This window comes from Vipera berus, assembly GCF_964194415.1.
Source record: "Vipera berus genome assembly, chromosome: 1".
NCBI classification, from domain to species: Eukaryota; Metazoa; Chordata; class Lepidosauria; order Squamata; family Viperidae; genus Vipera; species Vipera berus.
Window position 1 is genome coordinate 359,080,448 of NC_138202.1, and position 22,192 is coordinate 359,102,639.

A 22,192-nucleotide genomic window follows, 5' to 3' on the forward strand; every position below is an offset into this window, starting at 1 on the left:
CCATGATTGCAATTTACCATCTTCCCTACTGAATGTTGATGGAGATTCTCTATCCTCCAGGTCAGGATTGTCCCAAAGGGTTTTTTTTCACGAGGCAACTGGATTTTCTTGTTTTTCTTTGAAGACGTTTCGCTTCTCATCCCAGAAGCTTCTTCAGCTCTGACTGGGATGGTGGGGAGTGGAAGGATTTATACTCCTCGCAGACAGCTGGTCATTTGCCTTCTTTTGGAGAGTCGTTGAGGCCACTTGGAGGTTTGTCTATGTCCCCAGGGTCACCTGAGTGGTGCAAATGGGTGTGGAGATTTCTTGGAACAGATAAATCTCCAAGCAGCCTCAAGGACTCTCCAAAAGATGGCAAATGACCGTGTCAAAATCCATTTATATCACATTCATAAATGTATGTTTAAAACATTATCCCCCCCCCCGGATTCTGCCATCTCCCGAGGAAGGAGGAGCGGATGTGGATTCAGCCTGCCTTAGGTTATTTCAAAGACCAAGGGAAACCTTTTGAACTGGGGGAACAAAGGGGAGGGTTAGGGAAGAAGGCATCTGGCCTGTGTCTCCATTTGAATCTGTAAAGGAAGAAGGCAATAACCGTAAAGATCCGAAGTTCCCTTTTTCCCATGAAAGGGATGACACGAAGTAAATGATGGGGGGGCTGACCAAATGGGGTTGAGGGAAGGGGGGTTGAACCGGGAACTCTTTATAAAGTTTCAATCTGTAAAACAATACCAGGTCCTGTCTTGTATTTCCACAACCAAACATGTCCTAGTAAAAATTCCTTTTGGACTAGAACTCACTCCAAGAGTTTTTGTTTTCCTAAGACGTGGATGGGGGTGGGTGCTGACAGACTGGCTGTCTGCAAGGAGTACAAATCCTTCCATTCCCCACCATCCAGTCAGAGCTGAAGAAGCTTCTTGGAGGAGAAGCGAAACGTCTTCTAAGAAAACCAAAAAAAGTCCAGTTGCCTCTTTAAAAAGCACCTTTGGGATAATCTTCCCTGTTGGCTTTCCCATTGACTTTCCTTGTCAGAAGCTGGCTGGAAAGGTCACAAGTGGTGATCACGTGACCCTCCAGGATGCCAAAACCATTATAAATGCATGGCACTATCTAAGATTGCAATCTTTTGGTTGCTACAACCAGTGCTTTTTTTTGTAAGAAAAAAGGTGCCGGAACTCACACCTTGTTAATCTTTTTTTTTAAAAAAATAATATTCAGTTCTTAGCAGGACCGGTGATTGAGAAGTAATTAGTAATTTTTTTTCATTTTTAAATTTGGGGTCACACTTTTACACTAAAAATTTAAAGATTTTCAATTCAACGATTTTTTTAAAAGAAATTATTTACCTTTCCGCACTTTGTCAATCACTGTACATACACCCACACATGTCAGTTGTGTAACAAAACATAATGGTTGCCGCCTGCAATAAGCACTCAGCACGTGACCACATGACCAATCACAAGCCGATCAGTGCCACAAGCCGAGCAGCGCCATCACAACCAGTGTGGACAAAGTATGCATGCATTGGACTCGACACACAAGCAGCCCGCATTTAATGATTTTGCCACCGACTTGCTACGCTCGACAGGGTGATTCAAGTCCACGTGGACCAAACATCAATTTTTCAAAAGTTACTTTTAAAACGCGGAAAATCTGTGGCTTCTATGACAAAAAAAAGCACTGACTACAACAGTCATTAGTGCAAGAAGTAAGACACTTCTTCAATGCTATTTGAACTTCCGACTGTTCTTAAACGAATGGTCGTAAGTCAAGGGTTGCCTGTAGGTGGAGTTATGACAAGCACAAGGCTGCAAACACCATTTGTAGAAGAGGCATTCCATCTTGACCATGATTAGGACTGCAATTTCCCTTGCTAAGCAGAACGGTTGTTAAGTGAATCCCACCCAATTATATGAACGTTTTTCAATTGTGGTCGTGTCGAGGACTACCTTTAGGTATTCTCCTTTTTTTGAGAGAGAGAGAGTTCAGATGGACTTACAGAAAGGGTCTAACTCAAAATTACCCCATTCCCTTTATCAAAGGCATCCATTTATTTAAAGACTATTTACCTCACCCTTTAGAGGCCGGTAGTAAGCAGTGGCTGTAAAGCCCAGCATGAAAATCAGATGGAGGACTAAACTGAAGAAAAACCTTTTTCTAATGAAGCATTCCCACTTGTGCTGAAGTAGCCACTGCCGTTGTTAAGCGAATCACATGGTCATTAAGTGAATCTGGCTTTGCCTGCTGACTTTTTTTTGTCAGAAGCCGGCTGGGGGAAGTCTCAGATGGCGATCACATAACCCCGAAATGCTGCAACCATCATAAATACGTGCTACCAGCTAAGGTTGCAACTTTACAGTTGCTGCAACAAGTCAAGAAAGTCATAGGTGCAAGCAAGACCCTTTTTTTCACTGCTCTTTTAACTTTGGCTGTTAAACAAATAGTCGTAAGACAAGGACTGCATCTATGAAAAATGCATTTGTGGTTAGAGGAGCTGTAAACGAAAAGGACACCTTACCTGAGCAATGAGGAGATAAATACCACCAATCAAAATGAACACAGGCCCAACAAGTCTTACTACGTCCTTGATAGTCATTGTCATTGGACGAGGAGGCTGTAAACACAGGAAGAGAACAGGCTAAGAACAGAGACTTCGGCACCGAGGATATGGCAGATCCTTCAGGTCAGTGTTCCCCAACTTTGGCAGCTTTAAAATGGGTGAACTTCAACTTCCAGAATTCCCCAATCAGAATGCTTTAAGATTGGTGGACTACCAGAATTCCCTGGTCAGCCTGTTTTATGAGGGGTGGACTTCAACTCCCAGAATTCCCCAGCCAGAATGCTTTAAGATGGGTGGACTTCAACTCCCAGAATTCCCCAGCCAGCATGCTTTAAGATGGGTGGACTTCAACTCCCAGAATTCCCCAGCCAGCATGCTTTAAGATGGGTGGACTTCAACTCCCAGAATTCCCCAGCCAGCCATGGGAATTGAAGTCCACAAATCTTAAAGTTGCCAAGATTGGGTACTCCTGGTGTAGATCTTCACAACAGCAGTGATTCACTTAGCAGCAGTGGCAAGAAACGGGAGAAAACTCACTGAACAAATCTCTCACTTAACAACAGAAATTTTGAGCTCAATTGTGGTCGTGTCGAGGACTACCTTTAGGTATTCTCCTTTTTTTTGAGAGAGAGAGAGAGTTCAGATGGACTTACAGAAAGGGTCTAACTCAAAATCACCCCATTCCCTTTATCAAAGGCATCCATTTATTTAAAGACTATTTACCTCACCCTTTAGAGGCCGGTAGTAAGCAGTGGCTGTGAAGCCCAGCATGAAAATCAGATGGAGGACTAAACTGAAGAAAAACCTTTTTCTAATGAAGCATTCCCACTTGTGCTGAAGTAGCTTGTTCAGAGGCTCCAGGACCACCATTTTGTACCGGTTCTGTGGAGGGAAAATGCCAGGGAATTGAGCAACTGCTAGTGTAGAAAATGGAGTCAGAGATGCTGACACAAACTTGTATTTATATAAATAAAAATGTTTTACATCTACATAGATTCAGCAAACTAGATAGGCAAACAGGGGCATCGTAAGGTAAATCAACACAACAGGAACATCATGGGGTAAATCAACACAACAGGAACATTATGAGGTAAAACACAGCAGGAGCATCATGAGGTAAATCACACAGCACAAAAGGGCGCTCAGAAGAAAAAGGCGGGAAAAGAGGGAACTTCCCCCTCCACACCCACAGCAACCAATCACAGCACAGATTGCCTCACATGGCACTCTCCCACAAATCAACTACAAGATGCAAATATTTCCTTTAACTAAGACAGTTGTTCTCCGTTGATAACAGAAGGATAGGAAGTAACCTGAGATCTATTAGATTTTTACTTTTAAATATGTGTGTATCAGTCATTTTCCTCTCCTTTTTGAAATGTATCAACATGAGTGCATCTCTTTGCCTCAGGGGTATGACTCCCACTATTCTTTTGGAAGGGACCCACTCTGGTTTCTAAACTGTCAGGGAATTGCTCAGCCGGTGTCCAAATGAAATCAGAGACACTGACACATACTTGTAGTGCTGTGCAGGTTCTGAGGTTTTGCTTGATAAAAAATACAGGAAACCAAAAGCTGCCTTTAAGCTTTACGTTTTTATTCAGCTGAACAAAGATGGGCTCCTCTAAAAGAGAGAAGCCCCGAATGACAAGAAATCCTTGTATTTATTCTTTTTGATTACATAAGCAATCCACCCAGCGAAGCTGACACACATAAGATAAAGATTTCACCCAGTAAGTCTGGCACACTCTAGTTAAGAAGGGAGAAAGCAGAAATAGCTAAAAATGTTCCCTTTTGGGTGTTCCCCTAAAGCAGGGGTAGGCAACCTCGGCTCTTTTATGACTCATGGACTTCAACTCCCATAGCTGACTCAGGAATTCTGGGAGTTGGTCCATGAGTCATAAAAGAGCTGAGGTTGCCTACCCCTGCCCTAAAGACATTGTACGTTCCCTGGTGGTTTGGGACATTGGGTGTTTTCCTTGTTGTCCTTTCATGACCCTGCATCCATGACTCTGCAAGTGCCCAAAGACAATTGATACTTCCTATGCTGTCTCCTAATTCCGTGTCAACAGTAGCTTTATATAAAGAAATATATTTTACATCTACATATACAGCAAACTAGATAGTCAGGCAAACAGGAGCATCGTGAGGTGAATCACAGAGCACCCAGAACAAAAAGGCGGGAAAAGAGGGAACCTCCCCCTCCACGCTCACAGTAACCAATCACAGCGCAGATTGCCTCACACAGGAGCCAGCACTCTCCAATCAACCAACCACAACTGTGTGTTTTGGCTCACTGTACAACCCCATTGCTCCAGCTGCTAAATTTAAATAACTTAACAGAGAAGGAAGGGAGATTCAAAGTACACCTTCTCTGTTAGTAGCATTGTCTTCAGTCCCCACTAGACCAGTGGTCTCCAAAGTGGTCAGAACTGAACCCCAGACTGAGGTGTTTGGAGACCCTTGTGTTGTGTTGTGTTGTGTTGCTGAAATGTTTGGAGACACTCTCTAGATACAACCCCTATAATTTCAGCCCAGACCAGTATGGGGAAAGCATTGAATTTATCTAAACCTCCACATATAGAAACTGGATGAAAATAACACTGCCCTTTATTCACAAAGCAGTTCAAAGAAAATAGAATAAAGCACCTTATAAATTCTAAAAAAATGATCCTGAGCCAACTTTTTCAAAAAGGGTTTCCCCAGAAGAAGGAAGGAAGAATGGATGGATAGATGGATGGAAGGAAGGAAGGAAGGAAGGAAGGAAGGAAGGAAGGAAGGAAGGGAAAGGAAAGGAAAGGAAGGAAAAAAGAAGGGGAAGAAGGAAGGAAGGCAAAAAAGAGGAAGAAAGGAGAAAAAGAGGGACAGTGGAAGGAAGGAAAGAAAGAAAGACGAAGGAAGAGGAGAGGAGAAGGAAGAAAAGGACAGAGAAGATCCAGAGAAGGACCATCCTTGACTGGATCTACTCACTGGAGTGTTGTTGCTGTAGGCCAGGATCTCCAGCACTGAATTCTCCTCACAGGTGTCAATGGAGGTCAGATCGTAGAGGGAGACGTGGATGGGACCATAAGTCCACTCGGTGAACTTGCGCGAAAGTTGCTGGAACTTGGGATCCTTGATCTCTCGGTGGAGAATGTGCTTGAGGATCTGGGGAGACCAAAACACTTGAGTTGGTGACAGGGCTGTCTCTAGGGCTCAAGTCAAAATGATCTTGGTATCCAGCCATCATCTTGGCATTCTTGAAGTCACCTCTGATAACTAATCTATATAATAATAAAAAAAACCTTCTCCTCGAACTTGATTCTCTTTGGAATTTATCCTCTTGCACCTGACTAGTTTCATCACTCCTTTTTTTCTACTCTATCTCCAAGATCAAGAAAATGTGATAGAATGCACAATGAGGTCAAGGTAACACACCACAACGTAGTCAGACAAACAATACGGTTAAGTACAGTTAGTCCTAGACTTACAACCACAATTGAGCCCCCCCAAAATTTCTGTTACTAAGCAAGACAGTTGTTAAGTGAGTTTTGCCTCATTTTAAGAACTTTCTTGCCACTGTTATTAAGTGAATCACTGCACTGCTTAAGTTAGTCACACGCTTGTTAAGTGACTTTGCTTGCCAGAAGGTCGCAATATTGATCACATAACCCCAGAACACTGCAACCGTCATAAGTACAGGTCAGTTGCCAAGTGTCTAGATTTTGATCACATGACCAAAGGGATGCTGCAACGGTCCTAAGTATGAAAAATGATCATAAGTCTCTTTTTTCAGTGCCGTTGTAACTTCGAACGGTCATTAAACGAATATTTGTAAGTCATGGACAAGGAGGGGGACTACCTCGACTTTCCCAGTCTTCACGGCCAGCTTCAAAGGGGTCAGCTTTTTCCTGTTTTCAATCTCTTCCAACTTGCAGGAAGAGTCGATCTCGGCCCCTTTCATCAGGATCATGTCATACATGTTGACCACGAGCTCGGTGTTCTTCTTCGTGTCATTGGCCACCATCACCAGCGCATGGAGGACAGTATTGCCCATGGAATCTTGTTCGGTCAGTCTGGCCTTCTGGTGAGGGTTATCCAGGAGGTACATGACGGTTTCTGGCTGGTTGGTGCAAGCAGCCAAGGACAGAGGAAGTTCACCTGGGAGAGAGAGAGAACGATGGCCCAAGCTTGCATTGAGCATCTAGATCAGGGACGTCCAACCTTGGATACCTGAAGACTTGTGGACTTCAAATCCCAGAATTCCCCACCCAGCATGGCTGGTTGGGAAATTCTGGGAGTTGAAGTCCACAAGTCTTCAGGTGCCCAAGGTTGGACGTCCCTGATCTACAGTCAGTGGTGGGATTCAAATACTTGAACAACTGGTTCTCTGTGTGGATGCCACTTTTGGAAGTCCGTTCTCGGCCTGGGCAACAAAAAAAATTAGCTACCAGTTCTGCCGAAGTGGTGCGAACCGGCTGAACCCAGCCACTGTCTACAGTGTCCCCTGGAAAAACATTTGTACAGCAAATGGATTCAATTGCATTTTTTGCACCATAGCATGCCCGACATAATCCTCTCCCGTGTTCAGCATCTAGACAGGGAAATCCTTGCTTAACAACCGCAATTGGGACCTGTAGCTCTATCACTAAGTGCCATGAAACATCACATGACTGCAATGGGCCGACAATCTCACTTCCCCTTGGGCAGTTAAGCAATGGGACTGCAGTTTAGGCTTTTACTTCTGCTTTCTGTATTAAGTCTGCTTGTCACATGCTGGTTGCAAAGCCCAAGAACAGCAATCGTATGTCCGTGGGAAGCCGCGACAGTTGTAAATTGTTTTTTCTTTAATCTTTCTTACTTTTAACTCTTTTATGGTTAAAACATGTTGAGTACCAAAAAAGATGAGTACCATACACATTTTTTCCTGCCTGAGCAGGGGGTTGGACTAGATGACCTCCAAGGTCCCTTCCAACATTATTATTATTATTATTATTGTTATTATTATTATTATTATTATTATTATTATTATTATTATTATTATTATTATTATTATTATTATTTTCCCATAAGGAATAAGGTAGCAAGTCACAAGGCAGCCGACACCGACAAGTTCTAGCTTATGCGTTGAGTACCAAACAAATGATGAGTACAAATTTTGGGTTAAAATGCGTGGAGTACCCAATTCGATGAGTGTGCTGGACCAATATATAGTCATCTGGTCCATTATATAGCTAGCTTAGGAATTAAGAACTGTGTTAGAGCATTTAGGGTTAAAAGCTGTATCCTTAAAATAACTGTTAGACCATTTAGCATTTAAAGGCTTAAATGCTGTCTCCTTAAGAGATGGCCTCTGAGAAATGTAGTCTAGTTGTTGGTCGGTCCTATATCTTATCATGGCTGACTGTTCTTTAGAAGGCCAGATCCTAAAGCTAAAACTCAAATACTTTGGCCACCTAATGAGAAGGAAGGACTCACTGGAGAAGAGCCTAATGCTGGGAAAGATTGAGGGCAAGAGAAGAAGGGGACGACAGAGAATGAGGTGGCTGGATGGAGTCACTGAAGCAGTAGGCGTGAGCTTAAATGGACTCCAGAAGATGGTAGAGGACAGGAAGGCCTGGAGGAACGTTGTCCATAGGGTCACGATGGGTCGGACACGACTTCGCAGCTAACAACAAATATTTTATCTAGTCAGTGGGAGTGGCTTCAAAGTTTATTACAAGATGTCCTGGCTACATGCCCAGGTTGTAAAAGCCTTTGTTTAATCAAGCATCGTGCACACATTAATTGGCATCTGTAACCATGCCTAGCTGAGATGGGGAATTATTCCTTTTTAGCTGCGAGAATGGACAGATATGAATATGGACAGATGTACCTACAGCAAACGTAAGTCTCTGCTTAGGATTCCTGGACAATAAATATTTGTTTAAAACCATTTTTTGGAGTTTATGCTATCTGGATCGGGGCTATAACGCATCTCAGTCTACAATCCAGAATAATGAGTTTCATGTAAAAACTCATCTAGTCCTAAAAAGTTCACTTGGCTGTAAAAACCTCTGTGGGTACCCACTTGTGTCTCTGCGGAATGAAAACTGGGTTTTCTTCTGCTGCCATACCGAAATAAAAGCACGCCCCTTTGCGCTGCTGCTGGAAGAAGTGACCAGAAGCTTTGACGTGGACATCAGCACCATTTTCCATCAGGAGCTTCACAAGATCTAAGTTCCTCTTCTCGATGGCGATGTGGAGAGCTGTGTGGCCTGCAGAGACGGTGAAAAATGGCAGTGGAGAAAGATGGAAGGGTTATCCGTGGTGTCTGGAAGTTTAGGTCAAAAAAAGGCAAGATTACTAATTAGATGATGTAAGATGGTGTGAAATAGAACATGTCTGAATAGATAAGATGTGTATCCTGAATATTAGACTGTGCGATGACTTTGATCATGGGAATTTTGGTCACTCAAAATTTGGAAACTGTAATCAGTTGTTAAATTTAAATATTAATGGGGAAACTGGAAATTGGGAAAACTGATTAGGACATGATTGTCTACAAAGATTGAATGTTAAAATAACTAGGATATGTGTAAGTTAAACATTACTGATAACTGTGAAAATGTTATTTTTATTCAATCGATAGAATAAGAATTGTATTGGTTCAATTGAGAGACAGTAAATGTGAAAGGGGAAAAGAGAGGAAATATTTAATGTGGTACTTTGAGATTTGTATTATAGAAATGTGTATGTTATTAAACTATCGGTCAACCCAGCCGCCATGTTGCTTTTGAAATACTTAAATGTAAAAATAGAAAATCAGTAAAACTTTTAAAGCAAAAACAAAAAAGGCAAGATGGCAGCCGCCATAGGGCCATGTAGAAGAACCAAGATGATGATGAACAATCAAGATGAAGAAGGAGAACCAAGATGAAGAGGGAGGAGGAGGAGGCAGCAAGAGAGAAGAAGGCAGCATAAAGGAGGAAGGAAGGAAGGAAAGAAGGAAGGAAGGAAGGAAGGAAGGAAGGAAGGAAGGAAGGAAGGAAGGAAGGAAGGAAGGAAGGAGTTCCAAACTATCCCAACTGAAGACCGACTTCCAGCCACCCCACCCTACAAAGCAGAGTACTCCACCCTCACCGTCCCAAGAAGAAGCCTTACCTTTGTAGTGGCTGTCAGTGCAAGCGGTGTTGATCAGAGGCCTAGGATTCTGGGTCTCCTTGTCTATCTTCAAGAGCAAAGGGATGGTGGGGTTGTGTCCGTCTTTCAAATTGAGCAAGGCCTTCATCAAACAGGTCTTGCCCGTCTTCCCATCTGGAAGAAAGAAGTCCAGGAAAGGATGCTCGGATGGTGCCTGCCCCATCTTCCATCTTCCTAGAGCAGTGTTTCTCTGCGTTGGACACTTGAAGATGGGTGGACTTCAACTCCCAGAATTCACTGTGATATATATATATACCACCGGATCACCCTGTCAGTATTGGTGGGAGTGTTCTTGGTGGGTCCTTGATTAGGCTGTGGTTTACTGTAGCTCCTGTATATAAACAGAGAGCAAATCCCACACTCCCTTCTAACACTGATGATGCTACCCAGTTGGGTCACGAAATGTCTACAAGAAAACCACTCAGCTTAGAGAGCACTAAGGATTCCACAATCATCTTCCTCCTCCTCCTCCTCCTCCTTCCAACCCCAATTTGTCTTCTAGCACTGATAAAGTTGCACAGTTGGGTCACAAAACATTTACAAGAAAACCATCAAGCTCAGAAAGCAGTAAGGACTCCACAGTCATCTTTCTCCTCCTCCTTCCAACCCCAATTTGTCTTCTAGCACTGATAATGTTACCTAGTTGGATCACGAAATGTCTACAAGAAAACCACCAAACTCAGATAGCACTAAGGACTCCACAGTCATCTTTCTCCTCCTCCTCCTCCTCCTCCTCCTCCTCCTCCTCCTCCTCCTCCTCCTCCTCCTTCCAACCCCAATTTATCTTCTAGCACTGATGATGTTACCCAGTTGGATCACGAAACGTCTACAGGAAAACCACCAAGCTCAGATAGCACTAAGGACTCCACAGTCATCTTTCTCCTCCTCCTCCTCCTCCTCCTCCTCCTTCCAACCCCAATTTGTCTTCTAGCCCTGCTGATGTTGCCCAGTTGGGTTACAAAACATTTACAAGAAAACCATCAAGCTCAGAGAGCAGTAAGGACTCCACAGTCATCTTTCTCCTCCTCCTCCTCCTTCCAACCCCAATTTGTCTTCTACCACTGATGAAGTTGCCCAGTTGGGTCACAAAACATTTACAAGAAAACCAGGAAGCTCAGAGAGCACTGAGGACTCCACAGTCATCTTCCTCCTCCTCCTTTTCCTCCTTTTCACAACCCCCCTCCCTTCGAGCACTGATGATGTTCCCTAGCTGGGTCGTGAAACGTCTGCGAGGAAACCACCCAGCTCCGAGAGCACCGAGGGCTCCAGAGTACATTGCTGAGCTACAAATATTCTCTTCTATTGGCATCTTTATGAAGCTTATCCATTTTTTTTACACTGATGTAAAGGCACGAGAGTCAGCAAGAAGCGATCTACCTCTATATTTAGTGTCACTGAGGAAGCTGGACGTTTTCTGCAGATAATCGCTCAGGCCATTGAGCAGTTCAGGGTCTCCTGCTAGCACGGCATCGAAAATGCGGTCCCTGTTGAAGCGATGTGGGTCATCCGGTCTGGAGAGGAGAAAAGAAAGGAAAGGGGTCCAGGAGGGATTCGATCCTTCAGTCCTCTGGCCAGACCATTTGCTCTCTAAAGATCTGCCCAGAAATACCCTGGGCTCATCCACAGATCCCCTCACCCACCAAGGGGCTGGACTGGAAGACCTCCAAGGTCCCATTCTATTCTATTCTATTCTATTCTATTCTATTCTATTCTATTCTATTCTATTCTATTCTATTCTATTCTATTCTATTCTATTCTATTCTATTCTATTCTATTCTATTCTATTCCATATTTTCTATTCTATTCTATTCTATTCTATTCTAATATTCTATTCTATATTCTATTCTATTCTATTCTATTCTATTCTAATTCTATTCTATTCCAATATTATTCTATTTTATTCTATTCCATATTTTCTATTCTATTCTATTCTATTCTATTCTATTCTATTCTATTCTATTCTATTCCATATTTTCTATTCTATTCTATTCTATTCTATTCTATTCTATTCTATTCTATTCTAATTCTATTCCAATATTATTCTATTTTATTCTATTCCATATTTTCTATTCTATTCTATTCTATTCTATTCTATTCTATTCTATTCTATTCTATTCTATTCTATTCTATTCTATTCTATTCTATTCTATTCCATATTTTCTATTCTATTCTATTCTATTCTATTCTATTCTATTCTATTCTATTCTATTCTATTCCAATATTATTCTATTTTATTCTATTCCATATTTTCTATTCTATTCTATTCTATTCTATTCTATTCTATTCTATTCTATTCTATTCTATTCTATTCCATATTTTCTATTCTATTCTATTCTATTCTATTCTATTCTATTCTATTCTATTCTATTCTATTCTATTCTATTCTAATTCTATTCCAATATTATTCTATTTTATTCTATTCCATATTTTCTATTCTATTCTATTCTATTCTATTCTATTCTATTCTATTCTATTCTATTCTATTCTATTCTATTCCATATTTTCTATTCTATTCTATTCTATTCTATTCTAATTCTAATTCTATTCTATTCCAATATTATTCTATTTTATTCTATTCCATATTTTCTATTCTATTCTATTCTATTCTATTCTATTCTATTCTATTCTATTCTATTCTATTCTATTCCATATTTTCTATTCTATTCTATTCTATTTTATTCTATTCCATATTTTCTATTCTATTCTGTTCTGTTCTGTTCTGTTCTGTTCTGTTCTGTTCTGTGTTATTCTATTGATCCACTGCAGGAATATGCCCCAGTAACCATTTTATATGCTTTTATCTCATTCAGAATGGTAGCAGCTTCATGTTTGTCTGCAGGGCTGGCCCAAATGTTAGGCAATTAAGAGCTTTGTTTCGTGATCTTATTATCAGAAAGGTAGTTCTTTTATTTCTTTGAGTGTGAATAGCAATAGTGTGATAGTCCCTGCCTGCCAAATTCTAATTTTTGGGACCTAACAGACAAGGAAACGGAGGTGGGGAGGGAGGCGGAATAAAGCAGCTTTTGATACCATTTCATAAAACCCCAAGTTGGGATCTAAACAGCTTAAATATTATTGATGCTTGTTAAAACTGAGGATAGATCACCGTCAGTTTCTTTCTAAATAGATTTTATTTTCTTTAATTGTGAAAGCCACTTTGGTGTAGCGGTTAAGACACCAGGCTAGAAACGGGGAGATTATGAATTCTAGTCCCACCTTAGGCATGAAAGCCAGCTGGGTGACTTTGGGCCAATCACCAGGAGACGGTGAGTTCTAGTCCCACCTTAGACATGAAAGTCAGTTGGGTGACTTTGTGCCAATCACCAGGAGATGGTGAGTTCCAGTCCCGCCTTAGGCATGAAAGCCGACTGGGTGAGTTTGGGTCAATCACTAGGAGATGGTGAGTTCTAGTCCTGTTTTAGGCATGAAAATCAGCTGGGTGAATTTGGCCCAATCACCAGAAGACAATGAGTTCTAGTCCTGCCTTAGGCACGAAAGTGTTTGGGTGATTTTGGGTCAATCACCAGGAGACGGTGAGTTCTAGTCCTCCCTTAGCCATGAAAGCCAGCTGGGTGACTTTGGGCCAATGACCAGGAGATGGTGAGTTCTATTCCCGCCTTAGGCACAAAAGCTGATTGGGTGACTTTGGGCCAATCACCAGGAGACGGCAAGTTCCCACCGGTACCAGGGATAATGACTTACATTTCAGGTCCTGACAGATAATTCAGATTCACCCGAATCCGTGGGGAGGGGGGGGCTTCCTTCTGGAAGGGGGTGTCCAAGGGCGGTGGTCCATGCTCCTTCCCAGCTGGCCTCTTGGCACCTGCTTTCAGATCCTCTCCAAGGCCATCGTCTGTCTCCAGGAAAAAGCGGGATTCCGCCATCGTCCAGGTTGGGAGTGTTGTTGATTCAGTGTCAGCCTGTGCTCCAAGCAGCTGAGTCCGATGAATCTAAGGAAGAGGAGGAGGAGGGGTAGGGAGAGCCTTTGGTATCAGAGGGAGGCTCTGATGCACTGCAGGACTCTCAGCCTGGCCCCTCCCGTCGTGTTCCTCATGAGGCTCAGCTGTGTGAGTATGAGGTGTCGGACTCAGAAGAGTCACAGCTGAATCTGTTCAGAGAGGCTAGAAGCAGAAGGCAATCCAGCAGAGCAGAGCAATCAATGAGGCAACTCAGTGAGAGGAGGAGAAGGCAGTGAGAAGCCACACCTTGGGACTGGTAATAAAAGGGGAAGGTGTGGGCGGGGCTGGTTGCTGAAGGCAACCGTTTGGAGACATTCAAAGGAAATCCTGGTCTGTTCTTGCTACTTCTGTTTAACTCTTGTTTGTTGACTGTTGATTGATATTTTGATTTATTTATTGAAGGAAATATTCGATGGCTTTTTTGTTTGAACTGTAAATAAATTTGGGTTGGGTTTTTTCAGCCTGTTGACTGTAAAAAGGAAAAAAGGGTTGTCCCTGACACACAAACAGGGCCGGTCGTAGGCTGGAACAGAACAGTTTGCCTTCAGCCCCCCACCCCTTACTATTATGGAGCTGCTACGTGCTGAGAATGCCCAGCTCACCCAGCAACTCGCTTTGTTGGCAGCTCAGGTGGCTCAATTACAAGCTCAGGTCCATGCTGCACCACCACCACCACCATCACCCAGGAGAAAATGCCAAGTTTTCATGCCGGATAAATTTAATGGCAATCCAGAGACGTTTCCTGCTTTCCTGGGACAATGCCAGCTATTTATCAGCGTGAGAGGAGCTGATTTCCCCACTGACCGGGATAAGGTGGGGTTTGTGTTACGCCTTCTCTCTGGTGATGCAGCTCGTTGGGGCACACCCCTGCTGGCCCAACCCTAGTCCATTGTTGGACAATTTTGTGGGGTTTTGTAATCATATGCATCTGATGTATGAGGACCCCATAAAGACGCAGACTGCAACCCGACACCTGAAAGCTCTGAGGCAGGGCCGACAGCCCCTATAGGGCTATATCAGCAATTTTCAGCTGCTTAGCCAGGATTCAGCCTGGAATGAGGCGGCACTCGTGGACGCTTTCCAGGATGGATTGTCGGAGGAGATGTTGGATGAGCTGGCCCATGTTGATATTCCCTCAAACCTCAATGGGCTGATCCATCTTTGTCTGCGGATCGACGCTCGGCTGCAGCACCGAAGGAGTCGCCATGCCACCCCAGAGACCCCTGCGGCCCCTGTAGTGCGTGAGACCCCGGTTCAGAGGGAGGAGCCAATGGAGCTAGGTGCTGCCAGGCCTCGTGTCAAGTTTCTGATGTATGGGCTTTTCAAGTGACTCTGAGGCATTGTTTACCTTAAAAGTCCTTTATTAGCCTAATACACCAACAAATGCTTGCTCAAAGGGAGTCGGAATCTGAAATCTCCGCCCCTTGCACAATGTATTAAAACACAATTCTCCACCTTTCTAATTTTGTCATTAATCATATTCTCCAATAAATTTAAAGAATCAGTTTCCCTTCCGTTAGAAAAGGGCTTATCTTCTTTAGATAGAGAGATGGCCTTGAAGGTGCAATCCTACTCATCCCCCCTCCCAACCTTAAACTAAATCTTTTAAAGCAATACACAAGTTTAACATATGAAATGGCTACTTCTTCATCTCTTGTCAAGCAATAACATTCGATGTTAGCATTGACACCTCGTCTATCGGTGGCAGAAATGAACAGGTGACGTTCGGGGGGGTTGTGTTTTTACTGTGGGGACCCTGGGCATTTGGCTGCCTTCTGCCCAAAGAAGCGATGATGGGCGTCAGTGACCAAGTCTGCCCCGAGAAAGCCCCCTACTCCTCTGTCGGGAAAATGCCCCAATCCCGATCTAAAAGGTATGTTAGGCCGGGCATCCCACAACACCGAGCGACGTCTTTTTGATGCTGCCTGTGGACCTCCACGGCATCTGATATTGGAGGCATGTCTGATCCTCCCAGGCAAGCCGAAGGGGATTCCAGTCCATGCCTTAATTGACTGGGGCCACCACAAATTTTATGGACTCGGCATTTGTGGCCAAATGGGCTGTTCTCCAGTGGCCGGTGGAACCACCCATGTTAGTGGAGACTTATCGATGGTCGATTGCTCCTTTCTGGGCCAATTAAGGCCGCCACGCAACCATTATATATGGCCATCAGTTCCCATGAAGAGGCCATCCAGTTCTATATCACCTCAGATCTGCATTTCCCCGTGGTCTTGGGACTGGCGTGGCTCCGGATGCATTTTTTCACCTAATGAGATGGACTTCAAATTACAATCTTGCATTCTGAACGGACCAGTATTGTAACCGTGAGTTATTGACATTGGAAGCATGAGAAATAAAAGTAGTTTGTTTATTCCGTTTCATTTGAGTTTATTCCGGCTGTTTCAAGAGGGATCAGCATTCACATCTTTATTTGAAACAGAACAGCGACTTTGCTGCGATTATAGAAACAGGGCCGGTCGTAGGCTGGAACAGAACAGGGAGGCTGGTGGGGTGACAGTGGCAGATGGGCCAAAGGCTGGCCACAAAGAAGTGGATGAAAAGGGGATGTGGGGAAGGGGTTGGGCTAGACACGGGGGTCCGAGGGGCCAGTCCACCCTCTCTCAGCCCAGCCTTCCTCGGTGTTGTGGGGAGAAAATAAAGGCCAGGGAAAAATAGGATGCCGTAAAATTGGCAAGTAAAAAGAAGGAGAAAGAGGAGGAGGAGGAGGAGGGGAGGAGGAGGAGGAGGAGGAGGAGGAAGAGGAGGAAGAGGAGGAGAGGAAGATAAGGTGAGGACGAGGAGGAGAAGGAGGGGAAGAGGACGAGGAGGAGGAGAGGAGGGGAGGAAGAAAAGGAGGAGGAGAGGAGGAGAGGGCGAGGAGGAGAGGAGAAAATGGAGAGGAGGAGAGACCATATAGGTAATCCTTGAATTACAACTATTAATTTACTCGTAATTAGTTCATTTAGTGACTGTTTGAATTTACAACGGCACAGAAAAAAGTTACCTATGACCATTTTTCACACTTAATGACCGTTGCAGCATCCCCCATGGTCACATGATCAAAATTCAGACCCTTGGCAACTGGCTCATATTTATGACGGTCGCAGTGTCCTGGGGTCACGTGATCCCCTTTTGCGACCTTCTGCCAAGCAAAGTCAACGGAGAATCCAGATTCGCTTAACAACCATGCTACTCAATCAACAACTGCAGTGATTCACTTAACAAGTGTGGCGGGAAAGGTCGTAAACTGGGGCAAAATTCACTGAACAACTGTCTCGCTTAGCAACAGACATATGACCAGCCGTGGCCACCAGGACTATCTGGAAAAAGCTAAAAGAATGTCAAACCGTTTCTGAACTTTCCAAATTTAGAACTTTCCGGAGGAAGCAGAGAGAGAGGAAGTGGACCAGGAGAGTTGTTAACAGCCAGGACGGCTTTTGCACAGCTGGGGTTGTGTGTCCATTGTGTCCTTTCCTGGATCAGGGAACCCTGTGCAGAGTTGCGCCTGCTTTGGCCATTTCCTGGCTGGATTACTGCTCTTTGTGGGGCTGCCCTTGAAAAGTAGGTGGAAGCTGCAGCTATTATACAAGGCAGCAGCTCATTAATTTCCACCAGGGGCATCGTTCCTTCAAAGGACTTGTGGACTTCAACTCCCAGAATTCCTCAGCCAGGCATGCTGGCTGAGGAATTCTGGGAGTTGAAGTCCACAAGTCATCAAAGGGCCAAGTTGGAAGACTCCTGCTTCAAAGCCACGTTGGCTGCCAATCTGCTGTCAGGTTCAATTCAAGGGGGTGGGGGTGGGGGTCACCTGCGAGACCCCTGCTATTTGCAGGACCCCCCTCTAGGATCAGATTTCCCATCCCAGCAGCTCCAGCCAAAGAGGTCTGCTCTTAGTCCCACCCATTATAAAGTACCCTCTGGGGAGATCCCAGGAGACAGCCCTTGCCCTATGGAGCATCAGCCCCCACCCCACCCCACCCCTAGATTAGATTGGCCCTCAGGCTGTGGGTATTTTGTATGTCCTAAAGATGGGGCTGGGGGGGGGGTAGAGGATCAGTTAGAGCAATGTTTCTCAAACCTGGCCACTTAGTCTGGACTTACTGACTGCTAATTGTCCTATTGGGAAGAGGAAGAGGAGGAGGAGGAAGGAAGGAAGGAAGGAAGGAAGGAAGGAAGGAAGGAAGGGAGGGAGGGAGGGAGGGAGGGAGGGAGGCCTGAATTTTAAGAAGGGAGGGAGGGAAGAAAGATGGAAGGTTTGAAAAAGAAAGGTCTGGAGTTTAAGAAGGAAGGAAGGAAGGAAGGAAGGAAGGAAGGAAGGAAGGAAGGAAGGAAGGAAGGAAGGAAGGAAGGAAGGAAGGAAGGAGGGAGGGAGGGAGGGAGGGAGGGAGGGAGGGAGGAAGGCAGGAAGGCAGGCAGGCAGGCAGGCAGGAAGGAAGGAAGGAAGGAAGGAAGGAAGGAAGGGGAGGAGGAGGAAGGAAGGAAGGAAGGAAGGAAGGAAGGAAGGAAGGGAGGGAGGGAGGGAGGGAGGGAGGGAGGGAGGCCTGAATTTTAAGAAGGGAGGGAGGGAAGAAAGATGGAAAGTTTGAAAAAGAAAGGTCTGGAGTTTAAGAAGGAAGGAAGGAAGGAAGGAAGGAAGGAAGGAAGGAAGGAAGGAAGGAAGGAAGGAAGGAAGGAAGGAAGGAAGGAAAAAATGGAGAAGGAAGAAGGGAGGGAGCAGGAGTTGAAAGGAGAGAAAAAAGGAAAGGATGGGGATGGAGGAAAAGAACTGTAAAGGGGAGGAGGGGGATAAGGAAGACAGGGGGAAGCATCCAAGCTGCTAGTCCTCAGCCAACTGGAAATGACCCCACCCGACTGCTTGTTCAAGAGAGGGAAGCGTTATCATTTGAGGAACTTAACTCTTTCTTTAGAAGCTTGTGACTCGGGGTGGCAACTTCACAATGGCTCTTCCGGAGAGAAGCTTCCCCCCACCCACCCACTCCCCAACTGAAGAAGCCTCAGCTCCATTACAAAAACCGCACACACGGCTGCTTCCTTGCGGGCTTGCAATTCGTCCGTGTGGTGTGTTTGTGTGTGCACACAGAAGCAAACACAAGCGGAAAGAAGAGAAGATCCGCAACAAATTGTGGCTGGGATCGCAGCTCCGTCGTGATGGCTTTCTGCCACCCCACCCAGTTTCCACGGGCAGAAAATATTTCAAATTAATATATCTAAGCATTGTCGACTCTCATTTAGGTGGGAGGGGGGGTATTTATGTACAATTCTTAAAAAAAACACATTCCTGGGCTGATTGAAAATATAATAAACAACCCTCCAAATCAGGATTTCTTAAAATGTGGTCTTAGGATGCCTGGGGGTGGGGTGGGGGGGGGTCTCTCAAGACCCTCTCAGGGGTCTGCAGACTCAAAATTATTGGTCAGCCCACGTTGAAAAATAATGCAATATCAAAACCCCATCAAACAATTGCGAGAAGCGGCACTGTGTCAATCCTGCAGTAAATATCAATAAATATAAACCTTACGAATGAAATATCATTTTGCATCTTCCAATAATGTGCAAAACTGGGAACGGGTGGGAGAATTAAATTTAAAAAAAGCTCCAATCCAAATTTATTTATTTATTAGTTGAATTTATATACCGCCCTATTCCCGAAGGACTCAGGGCGGTTCACAGGGCAGTTAAAACAGTACAAAAAAAGAGAATAAAATGAAATGAAATTAGTACAAGCCCACAATTAATAATAACAATAAAAATTAAAATTTTAAAATTAATTTGATTTAATTAATATAATTTAAAATAAAGCCATTTTTACCTATCTGATTCTGGAAAAGAGGAGACTGGGTTCTGCATGAGGCAGAAATCCAACAGGTTCAGTTCCCACCTCTGGGAACACATATTAGGAGGTGTTTCACTTAGCACTGCCCGGCTAAATTGAACACATCCGAATAGCAGCAATGCAAAAATATATATATATAAAAATAAACAGCCTATTTTCTGCCCCTCGTCTAAAAACCAAACTGTCCATCACTTTTGATCTTGTCACCAGAGGTGCCCTCTGCACATGCTCTAAAGCCGTCTCAGTCCTGAGCCAAATGGTCTTATTTTAGGGTTTGGAAGGACATTTATTAAGATTAGTAAGAAGATACTCACTGGCAAGTGGATTTTTTCACCAGGCTTAATTGCCCCAGATTTCTAGAATCCTTTGCAGGGATCTTCAGCGACCGAGTTTAGCTGGCAAACCCTAAAAAATTGACATGGTTTTTGGAGCCAGGCAGCCCAACGCAGCCTCTCCACCGCAAGATCCGGCAGCAAGGAGGCAGAGCAAAGGTTCCACCCAGTGCAGCGAAGCCTGGAGTAGCTCTGCCAGCTGTTATGAAGGAGGAGGTGGAGGAAGCGGTTGAGGTTCCCAGCACGAGAAGACAAATGAGATCAGAGGCTCAGCCGTCAGATGTGGGCATTGCACCGCTTCTTTTTCTTTCTTTCTTTCTTTCTTTCTTTCTTTCTTTCTTTCTTTCTTTCTTTCTTTCTTTCTTTCTTTCTTTCTTTCTTTCTTTCTTTCTTTTCTTTCTTTCTTTCTTTCTTTCTTTCTTCTTTCTTTCTTTCCTACCTCCCTCTTCCTTCCTTTTCTCTTCTTTCTCTCTTTCTCCCTCTTTCCTTTCTTTCTTTCTTCCTTCTTTTTTTCTTTCTTTCTTTCATTCTTCCTACCTCCCTCTTCTCATCCTTCCTTCCTTTTTTCTTCTTTCTTTCTTCTTTTTTTCTTTCTTTCTTCCTTTCTTTCTTTCATTCTTCCTACCTCCCTCTTCACTTACTTCCTTCCTTCCTTCCTTTTCTCTTCTTTCTTTCTTTCTTTCTTTCTTTCTTTCTTTCTTTCTTTCTTTCTTTCTTTCTTTCTTTCTTCCTTCCTTCCTTTTTTCTTCTTTCTTTCTTTCTTTCTTTCTTTTCTTTCTCCCTCCCTCCCTCCCTTTCTCCCTCCCTCTTTCCCTTCTTTCTCCCTTCTTTCTCCCTTCTTTCTTTCTTTCTTTCTTTCTTTCTTTCTTTCTTTTTCTTCCTTCCTTCCTTCCTTCCTTCCTTCCTTCCTTCCTTCCTTCCTTCCTTCCTTCCTTCCTTTCTTTTCTCTTCTTTCTTTCTTTTAAATAATATTTTATTGATTTTCTCTTTATTACATTTCATTAGTGCTTAGTAAACAACGTGTTGTCTGGGTTGATTTCTTATATTTCTTATATTTAATAATACAAGTTAAATTCTTACTCTCTATCCCGTTTTACCAGCCGTTGATAAAATAAGTTCCATGTTTGAAAATATTCTGCATCTTCTTTGTCTTTAATCCTCAAAGTGAGTCTGCCCATTTCAGCACAGTCTAATATTTTCCTGATTATCTCTCTGTCCAATGGTGTTTCTTCCTTTTTCCAGGGCTGAGCAAAAAGCATCCTTGCTACTGTCAATAAATATAATGTTAAATATACACTTTGTTTATTAAGTTTTTCTGGAATTATGCCTAATAAAAAAAGTTTAGGTTTAAAATCTACATTTTTCCCTAACCAAGTATGTATTTTTGTCCAAAGTTTTTTTTGGGTTTTGGGTTGGGTTACATTTCCAACGTTTACTAGACATATCTTTAAACATGTTTGCTAATCTGGCAGGTGGCAAGTGCCATCTATAAAACATTTTATATAGATTTCCTTGATATGAAGTTGCCATTGTCAATTTATACCGGCAGTTTCTTTCCCATAAATTTTGCCATTTCTCTACTTCTATATTATATCCAAAGTTTTTCACCCACATTATCACGGTTTCTTTCACTAATTCATCTTCCATTTGGTAACCTTCGTTGTTAAGTGAATCTCTGCATCCTGGCTGAGGAATTCTTGTGGAGTTGAAGTCCACAAGTCCTAAAAGGGCCAAGTTGGGAGACCCCTGTCTTAAAGCATCCTGGCTGAGGAATTCTGGGAGTTGAAGTCCACAAGTCCTAAAAGGGCCAAGTTGGGAGACCCCTGTCTTAAAGCACCCTGGCTGAGGAATTCTGGGAGTTGAAGTCCACAAGTCATCAAAGGGCTGAGTTGGAAGACTCCTGCTTCAAAGCCACATTGGCTGCCAATCTGCTGTCAGGTTCAATTCAAGGTGGTGGTGGTCCTGCTATTTGCAGGACCCCCCACCCTGGGAACAATCTTGCTGAGCAATGTCAATTTTGGGGTCCACTGTGGTTGTAATTCAAGGACTTCCCCACCTCCTACTGAACGATTGTCTTCATACAGACAAACAGCTGTGTAGAAATGTTGATAAAACTGACTGAAAACTGAACACTTCAAGGTTGTTACTTGAGGGGCTGCCCCAAAGAAGAGGGGGGTCCACCTATTCTCCCACAATGGATGGGAACAGATCAAGGAGAGAAGCAACCTGGAATTAAGGAGAAACTTCCTAACACAGAGGACAATGAACCAGTGGAACGACCTGCCACCAGAAGTTGTGGATGCTTTGTCACTGGAGGTTTTTAAGAAGAGACTGGACAATGGTCTAG

The 22,192-nt window shown here is 43.6% G+C and overlaps 1 protein-coding gene across 1 annotated transcript in view; it reads right to left on the reverse strand.

Annotated features, from left to right (window-relative positions):
* Positions 1-21,116, reverse strand: part of LOC308659558 (transient receptor potential cation channel subfamily V member 2-like) — a 35,839-nt gene extending 14,723 nt beyond the window's left edge. Inside the window, 9 exon segments of the mRNA XM_081313284.1 lie at positions 2,519-2,614; positions 3,284-3,442; positions 5,531-5,707; positions 6,402-6,700; positions 8,656-8,796; positions 9,683-9,835; positions 11,099-11,232; positions 13,424-13,671; positions 19,828-21,116. Of these exon segments, the coding sequence (XP_081169410.1) occupies positions 2,519-2,614; positions 3,284-3,442; positions 5,531-5,707; positions 6,402-6,700; positions 8,656-8,796; positions 9,683-9,835; positions 11,099-11,232; positions 13,424-13,605 (1,341 nt within the window). The 5' untranslated portion in view covers positions 13,606-13,671; positions 19,828-21,116.
* Between the last annotated feature and the right edge of the window lie 1,076 nt (positions 21,117-22,192).